At 45.8% G+C, this 16,782-nt stretch overlaps 2 protein-coding genes across 2 annotated transcripts in view; both read right to left on the bottom strand.

Annotated features, from left to right (window-relative positions):
- Window positions 1-2,482: 2,482 nt before the first annotated feature.
- LOC118692889 (uncharacterized) lies at window positions 2,483-5,709 on the bottom strand. The gene is made up of 2 exons (XM_054516726.1): window positions 5,535-5,709; window positions 2,483-5,490 (listed from the first exon to the last, which is right to left on the bottom strand). Exons 1-2 carry the CDS (start codon window positions 5,707-5,709, stop codon window positions 4,760-4,762), a joined length of 906 nt encoding a protein of 301 aa, XP_054372701.1. The 3' UTR covers window positions 2,483-4,759.
- Window positions 2,483-16,782, bottom strand: part of LOC118692888 (transmembrane protein 132B-like) — a 48,013-nt gene continuing 33,713 nt past the window's right edge. Inside the window, exons 3-5 of the mRNA XM_036393011.2 lie at window positions 11,814-12,087; window positions 10,236-10,427; window positions 2,483-9,028 (exon numbers count right to left, since the gene is read on the bottom strand). Of these exons, the coding sequence (XP_036248904.1) occupies window positions 7,874-9,028; window positions 10,236-10,427; window positions 11,814-12,087 (1,621 nt within the window). The 3' untranslated portion in view covers window positions 2,483-7,873. The remainder of the gene's footprint in view (window positions 9,029-10,235; window positions 10,428-11,813; window positions 12,088-16,782) is intronic.

Here is a 16,782-nt window from a genome sequence, read left to right on the forward strand (position 1 = left end):
ATGTGTTTCCTAATTCAGGGGGATGGACAAGTGCCCTTTTTTGCTGGAAAGAGAACAAAGCTGCTGGTGCAAAGTGGGTGAGGTGAGTGCTGCTCAGGGTGGGCACAAAGTGAGTGCCAGGGCTCTGTCCTGTGCTCTGAGAGCCCCTTGCTGCAGAGCTGGATCCAAACCCTGCCAGGGGGACCAAGCTGTGCCACCTGATGGGCAGCAGAGGCCATCAAACCCTGGGGATGCTGTGGGGGACATCACCCTGGGGGTGTTCAGGGAGGTTTAACCTGCTCCCCAATCTCAGGATTTGTTAAAGGGATTTGGGTGCTGTAGAATATGTCACAGGAAGATTTAACCTGCTCCCCAGTCTCAGGATTTGTTAAAGGGATTTGGGTGCTGTAGGACCCTACTGATTAAAAAAAAATTCCTGCAGATAATTCCATGGTAAAAAGTGTGTATTCTGCTCTGCCTACCGCAGGTTTAAATTGGAGGATTAAAAATATCCATTCTTCATTTCCACTAAATCCTAAGCTGCTTATTTGGGTTTTGTACCATCAGATCCCATTGTTTTTTAAATAGACTAACCCAAGATTATCAGGAGGAAGGAGACAAGCCTTCATCTGCGTTGGTTTAGAAATCCTGATGCTCTGATGCTGATACATATGTTTTTGGGAGCATGATGCCCTCTGAGAGCTTCACAACAGGTCTCAAAACATCACCAGTTCACTTTAATTTCTGAAGGCAGCTGCCTCTCAATGAGACAGCTCAATTCCATTCCCTCAGTGACCAACCCTGCAGAACCTGCCCAGGTGGGTCTCTGGGACAGGACAAGGAATGCAGAGTTGTGCTGCATGGAGAGGGGGCAGAATTGCTGATTTTTCACAGTGGCTGCATTTCCAGAGGCCAGAACTGCTCAGCCCCACAGCCCTGCAGGGCCCAGGCACAGCAGCAGGGCTGGGGCTGTGTCACCCAGGGATTCTCCATCCTCCAGGACTGTCTGCCTCTGCTCCTGTCCCAGCCCAGCTCTAACAAGGCCAGGGGGAGTTCAGCTGAGGGACCCTTCAGGATCTGGCCAGTTTAATTAGTGACAAACAAACCCCACTCTGCAGCTCTGCCAGATCCTCAGGGCTCCTTTTTTGGATGACAAAACCCAGCTGTATTCATCGGGCTGTTGCTTTCCCAGGTGAATGCAGGGAATTATTTCCAGTTGCACAGGGATTGGTGGTTAAAATGTACCCAGGCCAGGTGTTTGGGGCAGGTCAGTGTGTGTGTGCACGTGTTTGTGTGTGGATAGAACAGAACTAAAGACTGATTTTCTCTGAAAGATCTTTGAGATTTTTCTGTGACAGATTTTTGATCTCTGGGTGTGATGAAGGCACTGGCAGCCCTCAGATGCTGCTGAGGGATGGGTGTCCCAGTAATGGCCAAACTGCCAGGACACAAAAAGCATCATTTATAAAAACCATTTCTCATTTCAGTGTTTAGAACACCAAGGGGAACCAAGAGGAATCTGTGCCCAAAGCACAGCACAGACTTGGTTCTCTGAGGCACTTCCTAAATCACAATTTTCAATCCATTTGTCCAATTGACTTTATACAAACCCACATTCCAATACATTAGAAATTACAATGGTGCTCATTAAATCATCCAGGTGATGTTAAATTGCTGCCATTAGTGGCCAGCCAGACCCCAGGTGTGAGCAGCTGAAAGCAGCAGGAGGATGCAGGAGGCAGCTCCTGGGGCTGATTCCCAGTGCCTGGAGCAGCCCCAGTTCCTGAGCTTGCAGGGGGCTCTGGGTTTCTGGCTCTGCCAGAATTTCCAACACCTGGAGCAAAAAGCTGAGGCTCAAATTCCCTTTTTTAGCATTAGCCAGATGCTTTCCTGCAGCTCTCATGAGGAGCTCAGTGGTCACTTCAGAATTTTGAGGCTCTTGGAGTCTAATGGGAGCTGCAGAGGATTCAGAGGATTGAATCCAATTTCTGACCTGTGGTGGTTCCCACTGGAGAGCTCAAGGACAGGTTTGGTTTGTGCCTTTTTCCTTTAAATCTGAAGGTGCTCTTTGCAAGGCTCTGCTGATGTGGGAGGTTCACTCTTGGGGCAGGGGAAGGAGGACAGGGCTGGAGCAGGGGAGCAAACCCTGGGCGGGGTAATGCGGGGATTTCTGCTGCTTTGGGGAAGGGAACACATGAGAAATCCTCACTGCTGGATCTGTTCACCTGGCAGGGGCACATCACCCTCAGCCCAGCCAGCAGCTCACCCTGACCAGCACCAACACCAAATGGTTTTTAAAAAGAAAACAACCACATGAACATTATTTTTATTTCTCCAGCAAAATCTGTTTCTTTCAGTCTTTCATTTGCTTCTCTTCTGAAGACTCAAGTCTTTATTTCAGACATCTGCCTATAGAAAATAAGTATATTTTAAAGGGCACATCAAAAATGAAAACTGAAGCTTGAATAACTTAATCAGCATACAAATTACGCAGATATAAAAGTTCTGTTTCATTGTCTTAACTTACAGTTTATTTTGTACAGAATTCATTATGTTATACATCTAAGACTTATTATATTGTATAAATATCTGGGGTGTGATGTATATACATTTCCAGTGTTATCATTCAGCAGTTAATGTATGCATTTCACAATACACTCTCGTGTATTTCAATGTAGTGCACATGATTTATATCCATAGAAGAGCACATCTGCTAGGAAAAATCTGCATTTCCTCGGTGGGGTTTTCACCCCACCTTGCAAGACAAGGGTTTCTCCATTCTCTGATGGACTCTTTGCACTGTCTATGGCTGTAAGGTCTGCTCGTACATTCCCCAGGATGAGTCAAGGACCAGCAGCTCCAAACATGAACATGGGGGGTTGGACAGGGGGAGGAGAGTGGGGCAGGGTCCCTGTGGGGTCCCTAAGGGGTGGGGAAGGGGCACAGGGAGCCCCAAGAACAGGATGGGGTCCCTAAGGGTGGGGAAGGAGTACAGGGAGCCCCAAGAGTGGGGCGCAGGGTCCCTAAGGGGTGGGGAAGGGGCACAGGGAGCCCCAAGAACAGGATGGGGTCCCTAAGGGGTGGGGAAGGAGTACAGGGAGCCCCAAGAGCTGGGCAAGGAACCTAAGGGGTCCCTAAAGGGTGGGGAAGGGGCACAGGGAGCCCCAAGAGCTGTCAGGGTCCCTGTGGGGTCCCTAGGGGTGGGGAAGGGGCACAGGGAGCCCCAAGAGCAGGATAGGGTCCCTAAGGGTGGGGAAGGGGCACAGGGAGCCCTGGCTGGGCACTGTGGGGTGAATGAAACGAAAGGTTCTGCCCATGGGCACTGGCAGCTCTGCCTTCCCTGCCCTGTGCACACCCAGGCTCTGCTGCCCCTCACTCCTGGCAGGGCTGGGGGCTGCCATCAGCTTTGCTTTCGAAGTTTGCAGCTCCCCCGTGTGCCATTAACCCCTCTGTGCCCACAGGGCTGCTCTGGGCTCTCCTGTGGGATGTTCTCACACACCCTGAGAGCAGCAGAGCCCTCTCTGCACAGCCAGCACTCGGAGATGGTGTTGGTTTGGTATTTTTGAATCACAGGTATTGCTTCCCTAGGCACCTACTGAAGCAGCTTTCTAATTCATCTGCTCCTATTTGCAGACAATTCTACTTTCCTGCATACATACTTACATACATACATTTTGAGCCTTTTGATCACTTGGCTACCATTGCTTTGTTCTCTCAAAAGCAGAGACTCTTTCATCAATGTGTAAATGCTGTTCAGTTAACAGCAAAGTGGAATATTATATATTCCATGAATAAAATATTGTATTTAACAGCATCACTGAAAAATATTTAGGTGAGTGGGAAAACTGGGGGGGAGGAGGTGTTTGAAATAATTTAAAATTGAATTTGCCTAAATTTATAGAGTACGCCATAATTTTGAAATTAAAATTTGAGATACTTAATTTAAAAGGAACTGATCAACTCAGAACTGTTTTGCATCAGATACATTCATGTTGAATAGATTTTCCTTTCATCTTACAAGAAGTAGCATAAAGGCTCAAACCAGGATAAAATAACTCCACTTTATTGGTGTTATCCCAGTTTTGCTGAAAATAGAGAGTTCTCTCTTCCCACTTCTTTTCTCTTTTTTTTGTATTGCTTTTTTTCCATGGTTGTATTGCCATTTTCCATGTAAGAGCTTTCATGTGATGACATGTGATGGAAAAGAAAAAGAAAATCTATGAACCTGCAGACCTTTCTTTTTTCCCCCCTTTATTGCAAGATTTGGGGATTGGGTCGTTTGGTGGACAGCTGCTCCCAGTTCCACTGTTTAACTGGTTCCCAGTTCCATTGTTTAACTGGTTCCCAGTTCCACTGTTTAACTGGTTCCCAGCAGCAGCTGTGCTCCTCCCTGATGGGCAGGAATTGTCATTCAGCTTGGGCAGAGGAGGACACCTCTGTGGCTCTAAAACCAGCCCAAATTCAGCCACTGAGCCACCCAAACCCTCCCTGAGGAGCTTCATGGCCACTCTGGGACCTGACCCTCAGTGGCACCTGTGACCTCCTGCCCCAGTGGGTTTGGGATCGGCCAGAGCCAGGAGCAGCAGGAAAGTGCTGGAAAAGCCAGAGGTGTCCCCTGGTGGCTCTGGCCCCTCCCTGAGTGCCCAGGCACAAGGGACAGCCAGGGACTGGGCATCAGGGACAAGGACAGGGACAAGGGACACCCCAGTGTGCCAGCAGGGAGCCCCTGAACTTTGGGATCCTCCAAGGGACGTTCTCCAGCTGAGGGAAGTCACTGACCTCAGTTACCATGGGTGAGGCAGGGGAGCAGCCCAGGACACCTGCATGGCCCTGGGGACACAACAGGGACACCAGCAGGGAGCCTGCAGCACTGCTGGAGCCCAAAACAGGGCTGGAAGGAAAGGCTTCCATGAGGAGATGGAACCCAAAACAGGGCTGGAAGGAAAGGCTTCCATGAGGAGATGGAACCCAAAACAGGGCTGGAAGGAAAGGCTTCCATGAGGAGATGGAACCCAAAACAGGGCTGGAAGGAAAGGCTTCCATGAGGAGATGGAACCCAAAACAGGGCTGGAAGGAAAGGCTTCCATGAGGAGATGGAACCCAAAACAGGGCTGGAAGGAAAGGTTTCCATGAGGAGATGGAACCCAAAACAGGGCTGGAAGGAAAGGTTTCCATGAGGAGATGGAACCCAAAATAGGGCTGGAAGGAAAGGTTTCCATGAGGAGATGGAACCCAAAACAGGGCTGGAAGGAAAGGTTTCCATGAGGAGATGGAACCCAAAACAGGGCTGGAAGGAAAGGTTTCCATGAGGAGATGGAACCCAAAACAGGGCTGGAAGGAAAGGCTTCCATGAGGAGATGGAACCCAAAACAGGGCTGGAAGGAAAGGCTTCCATGAGGAGCCTCACAGAAGTGGAAGGAAAGGTTTCCATGAGGAAATGGGACCCAAAGCAGGAGCTGAAAGAAATATTTCCATAAGGAAATGGAACCCAAAGCAGAAGTGGAAGGAAAGGTTTCCATGAGGAAATGGGACCCAAAGCAGAAGTGGAAGGAAAGGTTTCCATGAGGAAATGGAGCCCAAAGCAGAAGTGGAAGAAAATATTTCCATAAGAAAATGGAACCTAAAGCAGGAGTTGAAGGAAAGGTTTCCATGAGGAGATGGAGCCTCAGTGGGAATGGAGGGAAAGGCTTCCATGAGGAGCCTCACAGAAATGGAAGGAAAGGTTTCCATGAGGAAATGGAGCCTCAGAGGGAGTGGAAGGAAATCTTTCCATGAGGAAACAGCTCTCTCTGAGGCCACGGCCTCGCTGGCTCACTGAGGGCTTTGCTCTTTGGGCTCTTTGCCCTCTGCACCTGCCAGCAGAGCTTGGTTCCTCTGATTTCAAGACTAAATCAATTTGTGGTCAGCTTGGGTCAGTTTATTGTGCAAACAATAGTAAATAGGGTTTTTTTTTTTTGTTCTGCTCTCTGGTTGGGCCAAATAATGCATTGGAAAGAGAAGTTAGATTCTATAAAGGGTTTTTTTTCATGTTGTTAGTAATAAGGATCATTGTAGGAATTCATCTTTCCTTATTTCCTGGATCATTGAAAGGGGAGAGAACATTTGTTAAACAACCCAAGACTTCATCTGACGCACAAGTGCTGCATCCCTTATGAAACAGAAGCATATCTGTGCTCTATTATTTTCTCTCCTCAAAATTAGATTATAACAGATGCCATCTCCTCCTGTGCAGTTCAGTGCCAGCAAAAGCAAGTCTCTAATCACTTATATAAGCCTGGTGTCCTCACTTCTAGTCTCTATGTTAAAATTCTTGTATTTTGCAGCAGTTACATTAAATATGTTCCTAGTTGTGGATTAGGACCCAAATGCAGAATTTCCCACAATTTTCTGGTTTATATAGAAATTCAAATCTTGCTTTGATCTGCCTAAAGGATGGGAGTTCCAGTATGTAAGGCAGTTGGAATTTGGCTCTTGTGGTTATTGCACAGGATCCATCACAAGAACGTGTGCTTTATTGGGGGCCTTAAGTATTCTGTAGATTCAGGTTTTTCCTAACTGTAATTTTCAACTTATCTCAGTCATCCTTCAGTAAAAAAAACCAGATGTGATGCATATGAAATGGCAGCTTTGTTTTCCTTGATAAAATTGGATAGTCCCTTGTGTGGCTGCAGTCCCAATGTGTCTTTTCTTCCCTTTTTAATGAAACTTGGTGTAAAGTTTTTCTCTTTAATGGCTTCACGGCCAGGGATGTTTAGACAAGGCTGTTGAGCATGAACTTCTCTGGCCTGCTGAACTCTACCCCCAATGGATTCATTAGCACAGAGTAACAGTGACTCCAAGCTTTGCTTATTTCCTAGGAAATTTTCCTTCCCACTTCTTTACGCATTCCAATACCGCGTTTGACTTTCCCACTCAGATAATAACAGGTATTGTCAGCCAAGCTACTGTTTCAGCAAAGCATTTCCCTTTGAAGAATGTGCTGGGGTTTTTTTTACAGGCTATTTTTTCATATTAGCAATGACAAAAGTGAACCCAGGGCTACTCCTTGATTTTTATTTTCCAGGGTTTATTATTATATTTACAGTTCCCTGTAAGAAGACACAACCCTTTCCCAATAAGAGTTCTAATTCCTTTCTATGTTTCAAATACTAACGACCCAAATGGAAAGGAGGAAGATAATCAGTGGTGAAGGAGGTATCTCTGGGGGCTGAAGCAGATGAATAAAAAACTCAAATCATTATAAATATTACTGTACTACACTTTGGTACAACCAAAAAAAAAAAAAGCCCAAACCCCTTCAAAGAAAATATTGAATGTTCCCTAAGTCAAATAAAATTCACAAACAATATAGGAAGAAATTAACCACATGGGGTTTTTTATATCTGTAAAAAATAATAAGACTACTTGGCTGCATTGCACATAGGCAATAAAATGAGATTCATTCCAATCCCTTTTTCCGTGAGCCTCCTCTCAGGCTGTGAGCAAGAAATGTCCACTGTGCTTTACAAAGGACGACGACTAGAAAAAATCAATGCAAACAAACATCCCTTTCTTTTCTGATTGACCATTTCTCATGAGAGATGACCAACAAATGGAGTCTCCTCTGAGTCTGAGCGCAGGTGGATCAGCACTTTGCTAGAACCAGGCAGTACACAGCAACAGCCATCGTGTGTGACACCTCCAACACCTACAGGGAGCTGTTTTAGGGGCACATCCTGGTTTGTGGTGAAACAGGATTAACTCAGCCAGCCTCTTGGACCTGCTCTCTGCCATCACATTATCATCTCAGGACCTCCAGGGTTGGGCTGTCTTGTTCCTATTGCTGACTGGACTGACTGCTCCACCATCCATAAACAGAAGGCATAAAGGTGATTACAAACATAAGAAAGTAGTTTTACATATTGTCTTGCAGTCTTTCCATATAGTCCCTAAGTTCCTTGGAATCACCAAGATTCATATCTTGGCATACCCATTTAATATTATCATCACTGTCAAATAGAATTGAGTTGGTGTAGGGGCCTCCATCCTCTGGCAGTATTGTTGTATATGAAGTGAACTTTACTCGCTTCTGCTTTGGCCCAGAAGGATTTATAGGTTCACTTTTAACTTCTTTTTCACAAAGGTACTCAGAAGATCTGAGGATATGATTATGAAGAGTCTTCTGAGAACTCCCATTAAGGAGAAAGTTGCTTTCTTCAAACTGCATCCCTCTGTCAATCATGGTAGTGCACTCCTCCGATGGGAGCGAAATGTCCACTGGGTTTTCCAGGAGCTCCACCTCATTGCCAAGCCAGACCCAGTCATGGGAATGGGGGATGTTGCCTTGCTCACTCACAGCAAACCTTTTGTGCCTGTACTTCCAAGCAAATGCCACGCAGTTAATCAGAAACACCAAGATTGCCAAGCAGAAAACACAGAGCAGAGCGTACATGCCAATCTCCAGGTCTGTCAATCCTCTGGAAGTCAATGAGAGATCACTGGGATTGTTTTCTCCTGGTATTTCTACCTGGGCAGGGAAACCTGTGAAGGCAGTTGGGTTGTTTTGAAGCTGGCCATCCTCCAGGGACTCCTGATCAATGGGAGAGATGAAAGTTGTGCTTTTGTTTGCATTGTCCTCAGGACCGGACACGTCCTCGTGGTTTTTGGACCAGTCTTGTGCTGTCCTCTCTTGCTCTGCAGCTTTCTCTATGGCATTGCTGGCATGGCTTTTAAAATCTTTCTCCACGTCATCGATGTCGTTGGTGCTCCCTTTCTGGTCTGAATCCTTCTGACCAAACTTCACTTTGACGTTTCCTTTCCCCACGGCCAGAACGCTCTTGCGCTTGGTCTTCTGGCAGGGCTCGCTGATCACCATCTCAATTTTGATCAGGGGCCCCTGCCCGTCCCCTTCTGCCACCACCACGGGCCAGAGGGACTGCAGGCTCTGGTGTGAGGACACCACCATCTCATCCAGGGAGGTGATGGCCATGGAGAAGTCCTTGGAGTCATAGATGTCCAAGGGCGTCACCGCCCCGTCGCTGAACAGAACCCAAGCACTCACCACAGCCTCCTGGTGGGGAGAGGATGAGGGGGAAAACAGGTGTGAGAGACAGAGCACAAATCAGACACTTGGTTATTAAAGTCTGAAAAAGAATATGGAGTTTAAACTTCGGGGTTTCTTTTTGGTTTGGTTTTTTTTTTTTTTTAAAGAAAATGGAAATGTCTACTCTGCTTCTCATTTTCTTGCAGGCTTGTGTTCTCTAGACCACTGAGGCATTCACCTCACCTTCAGGAACTATCAAAGAAACACTCATGTAAATTTAATAGAAATGCTGGAAAAAACAATTGACAATTCTATTTTCTCAGTCTGAAGAGAGAAGCTTCTTTTGAATGCTGGAGCCTTATGATGAAAATTATCATATTTCCAACATCACGGTCAATTAGGTTTGTAAAGGACCCATAATGGGGAATTTCTCTAATGCTGCAGTTCCAGGGCCTCATGGAATGCAATGAGCAGGGCTGGAATGTGTCGGGCCAGTGAGCCCATCCAGCCCATGGAACAAACTGGGAGGAGAACACATCTCAGTGCAGTACTTTATATTTTCTGTCATGCTTTCAAATATGCAGGACTTGCAATATGCAAAAGGGATTGTGGTCTTTCCTGGGAACTACAGAAACACTCATAAAAAACACATTTTTATGTTTTGACCAAACCAATTTGTCTTCTTGCTGCGAATTGCTAGTGCAAAAAATATAGTTACACTTTCTGCACTGACATAGAACCTCAGCTCTATGAAATCTATTAAAAACCGCATACAGAATTTGTTCTGTGGTCTCATTAAAAGCTATTTAATTCCTCAGATTATATGGTTCAAAGTAAGCACAAACTCATCAGTTTTCAGCAATGCAGGTCATGAAAACTTCTGTACCTGCAGCCAGAGGTCATTTTGGCTGAGCTGACTTTGTGAGACAATTAAGGACTGGCATTCCAGCCCTGCTTGCACAGCTAGGCTGCATCTCCCCACGGAAAAGGAGATTTTTGTGGCACATCCATGTTTGTTTGGCACTGTGCATCCCTTTCCCTGTGCTGTGAGCTCTCCAGAGCAGCTCTGGAGAGTGCAGGGGTCGCTGTGCAGGGGTCAGGAAGATGAACAGCCTTTACTTACTGCTTTTCACAGCCATATATTCATTACATTTGCTGCCTAAAATTTGCAGCAAATTCCTCTGCCAGAGCAGAGGGAACATGAAACGAATTGGCTGCATTTTTTGGGGCATACCTGTTTGGGAGTGCGCAGGATGTCGTGGGCAGAGGTGGTGGCAAGGATGGCTCTCTTGTTTCCTTTGCTGCTCTGAAAGGACACAGACAGGCCTGACACCAGCTGCACCCCCAGGTCAGCAATGGTCACCCTGTCATCCAGAACTATCACTGTCTTCTCTGCCAGGATGGAATCCGAGAGAGGGGACAGGACCTGGCAGGAGAAAGGAAATGCCCTGCATGAAACAGCAATGAGGTGTTTTAAAGGCAGGCTGGCCTCCAACCAGCACACCAGATTAATCCTGGGTTTGTCACGTCCATGTCTAAGCCAGAGCTGATGTTTACCCCAAGATATTACACTCGCTTGCTGATAAATTACTTTATCTAAACAAATAATTTAATAAAACAACAAATCACTTCAAAATTGCAGCTTGATCTCAACAAAAATATATAGAATATAGAATAAATTAAATGGATTTGTTGGGGTTTTTTTGAAAGTCATTTTTGTGGGGTCTATAAAACTCCCTGTTAATGCAGTGCAGCCCAGGACAAAATGTAAGACACTGATTAACACTGAAACTCAGTGAGAGGATAAATAAGTGCTCAAAGCCTGGCTGATGGGAACTTGGCCTGTTGCCTTTCTAGGGACACAGGACCTGAATGAAATGAAAGTGAGACTTGCAAAAGAACTTTGGAAATCCCACTGGGTGCCTGCCTGCATTTTTCAATGCCAAAACACTCCTGCCAGTTGCTCTAAGACCTTGTTTCCAGCATGCTCGGAAAGAGACTCATCTTTATCCTGGTGACAGAAACAGCTGCTTTGAGCCCAAAATAGTTGAGGTGTGATTTGTCTAATCCAACATGAGAAACCTGCAGCACGGCTCCCTGCACTGGAGCTTCCTGCTCTTTTAGGGTCACTGGAGAGGAAGAGACATTTTAAGGGCAGAAATCCCTTGACCTCTCAATCCCATTTATTTCAGGTTGAAGGGAGCTGAGCCCTAAAATCCCTGTGTTGACTCCAGAGTGTGACCAGAACATTGCAGGTGTTTGCAGCCCCTGAGAAGAGCCCCAGTGCTTCCATTCCTTTATTTTGATTAAGGAAGGTGCATAAATTTGGACAGAGGTTAGTGGGGGATCATGAACACCCCAAAAGGTGTCTGAAGATTATCTTTGTGTCCATGGTTTGTGATCAGTTTTGTGAACATAAAAGGACTAATTTTTTAGATATGTTGAAGCATGTCAAGGTGCATGTAGATATTTGGTACAATTTCCCCACAGTTATGCTCATATGGTCCCACTGAAGTGAAAAGGAGCTGGCTGTGTGCCTCATGTCACCTCTTTCCCCAGCCAGAGCAATCCCCCTGTACTCCAGTCACACTAGGATGGACAAATCCCTACAAAAGCTTCACCTAAGGACATTTTATGGAAGTGACAAACAGCCACAATGAAAACCCGCTCCAACTTCCTTTTCTGTTTAGCACGCCCATTTTTTCAGCTTTTTAAAATCTTTTTTCCCCTGAGATCAGTGAATTTTCCACCCCAGCCCCGAGCCCTGCTAGGCCAGGGTGTGTGTGAGCCTGAGCCCCCCGTGGGGCTGTACCTGCACCGTGGTGATGCCTTGCTCACGCCCAGCCAGCACCCGGCCCTCCTGCAGCTTGGCCACCTTGGGCTCCTCCACCTTCATGAAATTGGCCACCAGGTCCGTGATGTCAAACTGCCACTCCGAGCCCAGCAGGTAGCTCAGGTGGCCTCCCAGCTCCGAGGACTCGGCCACAAACTGCGTCAGGACCCTCACCAGGGCGTGCTGGTACTGCAGGGTGCAGCCTTTGCCCTTCTTCTCGTCATCCTCCTCATCCTCGCTGTCCCGCGTGGGCCTGTGAACACAGCCAGCCTGGTTAGATCCCCCCAGCCCTGCAGAGCTCCAGCTGCACCTCCTCTGGGGGAGATGGGAAAGGGAAGGTGATTTCCACGAAGCTGGAAAAGCTTAGAGCCAGGAAGAGCAGAGAAATTCAGAGCTGTGAATTTCTATACAGCTATACAGAAATGCAGCTGTAAAGTCTGAAGGCAAAAAAAGTCACAGTGGTATAACAAGCAAGGACATAAAACATTACCTTGAGTTTTAGGCTAAGATAGACCTTAAGACTGCAGAAAAATATGCTTAACAAGAGAGTAGAAGGTTTTAAGCTTAATAATGAAGTATTGTGTATTGTTAACAGAAAGCAGACAAGCCAGCATTGTGTGCAGCAGGTGTAGGTGTAGATCATCCATCCATCCATCCATCCATCCATCCATCCATCCATCCATCCATCCATCCATCATCCATCCATCCATCCATCCATCCATCCATCCATCCATCCATCCCTCCATCCATCCCTCCATCCATCCATCCATCCATCCATCATCCATCCATCATCCATCCATCCATCCATCCATCCATCCATCCATCCATCCATCCATCCATCCCTCCATCCATCCATCCATCCATCCATCCATCCATCCATCCATCCATCCATCCATCCATCCATCCATCCATCATCCATCCATCCATCCATCCATCCATCCATCATCCATCCATCCATCCCTCCATCCATCCCTCCATCCCTGTGCTGTTGAGAGGCACACCCTGACTGTATCCTCACCTCTCACAGTTCCTGCAGTGCCTGCTGTGCTTATGCAGTGACCTCAGGGAGCCCCCAAACCCCAAATCAGGCATTTGGGCTCCCCCTCAGGGCAGGGTTACTCAGATTACACTGTGCAGGACACCTGCAGCATTGGACACACTTCCTTCAACATCTTCTATCTGTTCCCCTTTCAAAAGAGAACCTGTGAAACAACCCAGCTTTCCCTAGAGCTCAGAGAAGGCATCACAGTGATTTGTACATGATAGCACTGCTGTCACACCTCACAGACTTTTTTGTCTGCTTGAAGACCCAGTTTACCACCAATATTTAATATTTTATATTTTTTTTCTCTTGTTCATTGCCTGGCACAAACACATGGATCCTCTTATCTCTTCCAAGTCAGGTATTAAGCAGTGGATGGTCACACTTTTACTCATTATGCCCCCATGCTGTGGATTCATTGCTCAGAAATAATTTCCCTCCCTCCTGTATTTATTGAGCCTGAAGCCACCTCTATATCAAGGGTGGGAAATACAGGATAAGTCTCTCATTTTTCAAAGTATTGCAGGAGGTAGTTTTGTGGTTACTGTGTCCCTTTATCTCCTCCTTTGAAATAGCAGCTATGAAAAACTATTATAAAACAGAATTGCTTTTGTTATAAATTGTTTTATGACAAAGCTGGCAGCCAGTAAGCTGAAAACATATCTAAGAAAAACCCTTGTGCTCTTCAAAATGACTGAAAGTCCCAGTGTTACAGAACCTAATCCACTGGAAATACATTTTCAATGCATCACTTGTTAGCTGAATATTTATATTCAGCCTCAAGTAAATGGTCTGTGGTGCCTTTTGGTTTAGTGTGTGTAAAACAAGTGTCTATCATTACTTGCTGAGTGAAACATCATTGAATAACAGTGGAATTGTCAGGGGGAAGGCTACTAAAATAGAATTTATATTTCCCAAAGAAATTAGTCTTAGAGAGTTTGACTAGCTGGATATTTCAGAGAAACTTTCAGTTGTTCTCTCCCTCCCAGCACTGGTGTCAGTCTGAAGTCAGCTCACAGTTGGCAAAACAGCCACAAAGAAAGTTCTAGAAGGGGAATGTTCATTGGGCTTCTGTGGTGCACATCCATCCATGCTGTAAATGAATTCATGAACTCCTTAATGTTCCCACTTTCAATTTATTCCTGTGTTCTGACCCTCTCCAGCTCAGCCAAGCCATAACCCAGCTCTGAACCATCTCAGACTCTGGCAGGACCAAGCTCAGCTCTGAGATTCTGGGATTTGACCCTCTCTTAACAATATAGGCAGTAACATTAGTGCCTGTGCAGAACTGCAGAAAAATGTGCAAAAGCTGTTCAGGTAAGGAGCACTCGTGGGATTTGGGGCAAAAGAGCACAGAACTGATGGGAACCAGCCTTGTTATGGGAAAGGAGACCCAGAGCCAGTGTGATGTGGTTGGCAGGAGATGCTCACATATCCAACACCCACCCCAGCATCATGCACACAGCTCCCTTCCTGCTCCTGTTTGTCCCTGCCCAGGGCAGGGGTTGCAACAAGATAATCTGTAAGGTTTCCTTCAACCCAAACGATTCTGTGAGTCAAATGTTTTATTCAGATCCAATGGGTTGCTGTTTATTTATGTGCTTGTTTATTTCTACTTTCACCGTTTAAAACTTTGCGCTGCTGGATTGTCCAAGAGGAAATCTCTTCAAAACAACTGGAGGGAATTCTTTGTCATATTGATAAATATGAGCTGTGGGATGACCAGAGGGGAGGACTGCTGCTCAGGGGCACAGAGGGAGCACTCCTGTCCTTATTTCCAGGACTGGCACCGTGTGGGCAGCCACTATTTACCACAACAAAACGATGATTCAAGTCCAGCCCATTCCTTGGGGTATCTTAAATGCAAAGGCTCCATTTCAGCACAAAAACATTTAGAGATGTTGATATACTTCTGCTCAGAAACATGTTTTCTGTGGCAGACAAATGTGGAGCATCAGAAAAGCCTCTCCAAAGCCTGGGATGAGCAAGGCACGTTCTCTGTCAGTGCAGAGAAGAGGGAGGTGTCTGAATTTTCAGTACCAGCTTTGCAAATCTGCTTTGCCAGGTCTCAACTCAAGTTCTTTCTGGTTTTGTTTTATTTTTTAACAAAGGATATCATTTTTCCACTTTAAAACCACAAAATCAAGATTTAGGCAGTAAGTCAGTGTTTGAGATCCAGTGAATTGCACAGTTCCCTTTAAACTCCTCATTAAAGTGTTTTCAGTAAGCTTAAAATCCTTCATTAAGCAGGAAGCTCATTTTCTGCTCAAGACAAGTCCTGGTGAATATAAGCTATTGTTGCATATTGTGCTTTTTTCCCCTTGGTCATCTCTGAAAATCTCTCAGAGTCCTCCTTACCCTATTTCTTGCTGCTTGGCAAACTTGCTGGGAAGGTTTTGTGCTTTTCTGGAGCGAGCCAAGGTTGCCAGAATTACATTAAATTTACATTTCACAGAGAGAAAGGCTCTGCCAGGGAGCTGAGTTAAAGCAGCATTCTGTTCCAAGGGTGCCTGCAAGCACTGATCTAATCAGTGATCTGTCAGCTCCACATTACAGACCTTGTCTCTGAGCAGTTGAAGTGTGTCTCTTTTAATCTGCACCCTTCTCCAACCAGGCATCGCATTCTTGGGCCAGATGCTAATTTTCTGTTTAAAAAAAAAAACCCCAACCCTAAAGAAATCAGTTTTGCTGGGTTTGGATTTGAAATACTCATTACAAAGAGTCGTATATTTAAAAAACATTTCCAACACCCCTAATTGAAAAAGAAATCTCTCTCAGATACAAATTACAAACCACTAGAAGCTGATTTAGTGGAAGCCACAGAAATAAGCTGCACATAACTCCACTCACAGTTCAAGAAGAAATGTAATTTGGTACTTTCACAGATCTTGAAAATACAGCCTACCTATTAACAAAAATCTCCAAGGCCTTATCTCCAAAGGACATTAAAGTCAATTAACCAAAGGAGCAAATTTACAGGGTGTTCCAGCTTTGTGCAGATGCTGTTACCCACCAGTGGGATGGTTTGAGTCCAGTGTCTCTTGATTTCACAGCTTTACTTCTGAGGGGCAGCACTCCCTGAGGGTTTAACTAAAGCAGTTTCTTTTCTCCTGCTTTTAACCCAGGCCAGCTTTCCTGCTTTTGACTCCAGAACTGGACAGGACCAAAGCAGAGCTCAATAAACTCTGCTTGAAGGGAAGCCTGTGCTGGTGGTGTTGGGAGCCTCCTGAAAACAATGTCCTATCCCAACTGCAAACATTTACTGGAATTAAATCTCCAGCTTGTTCTGTGAGCCTTTAGCCATGCAATTCCTATTAATGCAAGCTGAAGCCACTCATGCCATGTAAATATGTGTGCACAGAGCTGGTGCAGGAACCTCAAGAAGAAGGTAATTATTTTGCAGATGCATGAGGAATAGAAATAAATATTCTTGTTAGACTAGCAGAGTCTGCCTGGACCTCTTCTACACTCTAATATTTGACTTTAATTTAAATATACACCTACTGTTTGCTGAGGCTGGGGGCTTGTGCAGCCTGTGCTGACTCAGGCACCACTTTCCCTGCAGCACTCAGGAGATGATGGTGGAGCTGAATCTCACCTGCCCAGGGAGGCTCCTCCTGTCTGCAGCAGCACTCACCAGAGATCAAGTCCTCCTCCTGATAATATCACAGATTTGCCATATATTTGCAGGTGATCTGGTAAATTGTATTGCTGCTCTTACACAGGGGAGAGGAATTGGGGTTTTTTCCAGTTCCTGGTATAAAAGCAGCCTGTATTTTCCTTTCTGCTCTCTGACAAGTTCCTGCTCCTTCAGACCAGCTACAAACCAACACAGTTCAGACTGTGCAGGGGGCATTTGTAAAAGTTTTGTAAAGGCCCTGCTTTCTTCACGGCTCTGTGGAAATC

The sequence above is a fragment of the Molothrus ater genome, chromosome 18, assembly GCF_012460135.2.
Source record: "Molothrus ater isolate BHLD 08-10-18 breed brown headed cowbird chromosome 18, BPBGC_Mater_1.1, whole genome shotgun sequence".
Classification (NCBI taxonomy): Eukaryota; Metazoa; Chordata; class Aves; order Passeriformes; family Icteridae; genus Molothrus; species Molothrus ater.

Coding starts and splice junctions, on each gene's coding strand:
- LOC118692889 (XM_054516726.1), bottom strand. CDS start 5,709: ATGGAAACCTTTCCTTCCATTTCTGTGAGGCTCCTCATGGAAGCCTTT. Junction 5,491..5,534: donor CTCCATTTCCTCATGGAAAC/CTTTCCTTCCAC, acceptor CCTCATGGAAAC/CTTTCCTTCCACTTCTGCTT.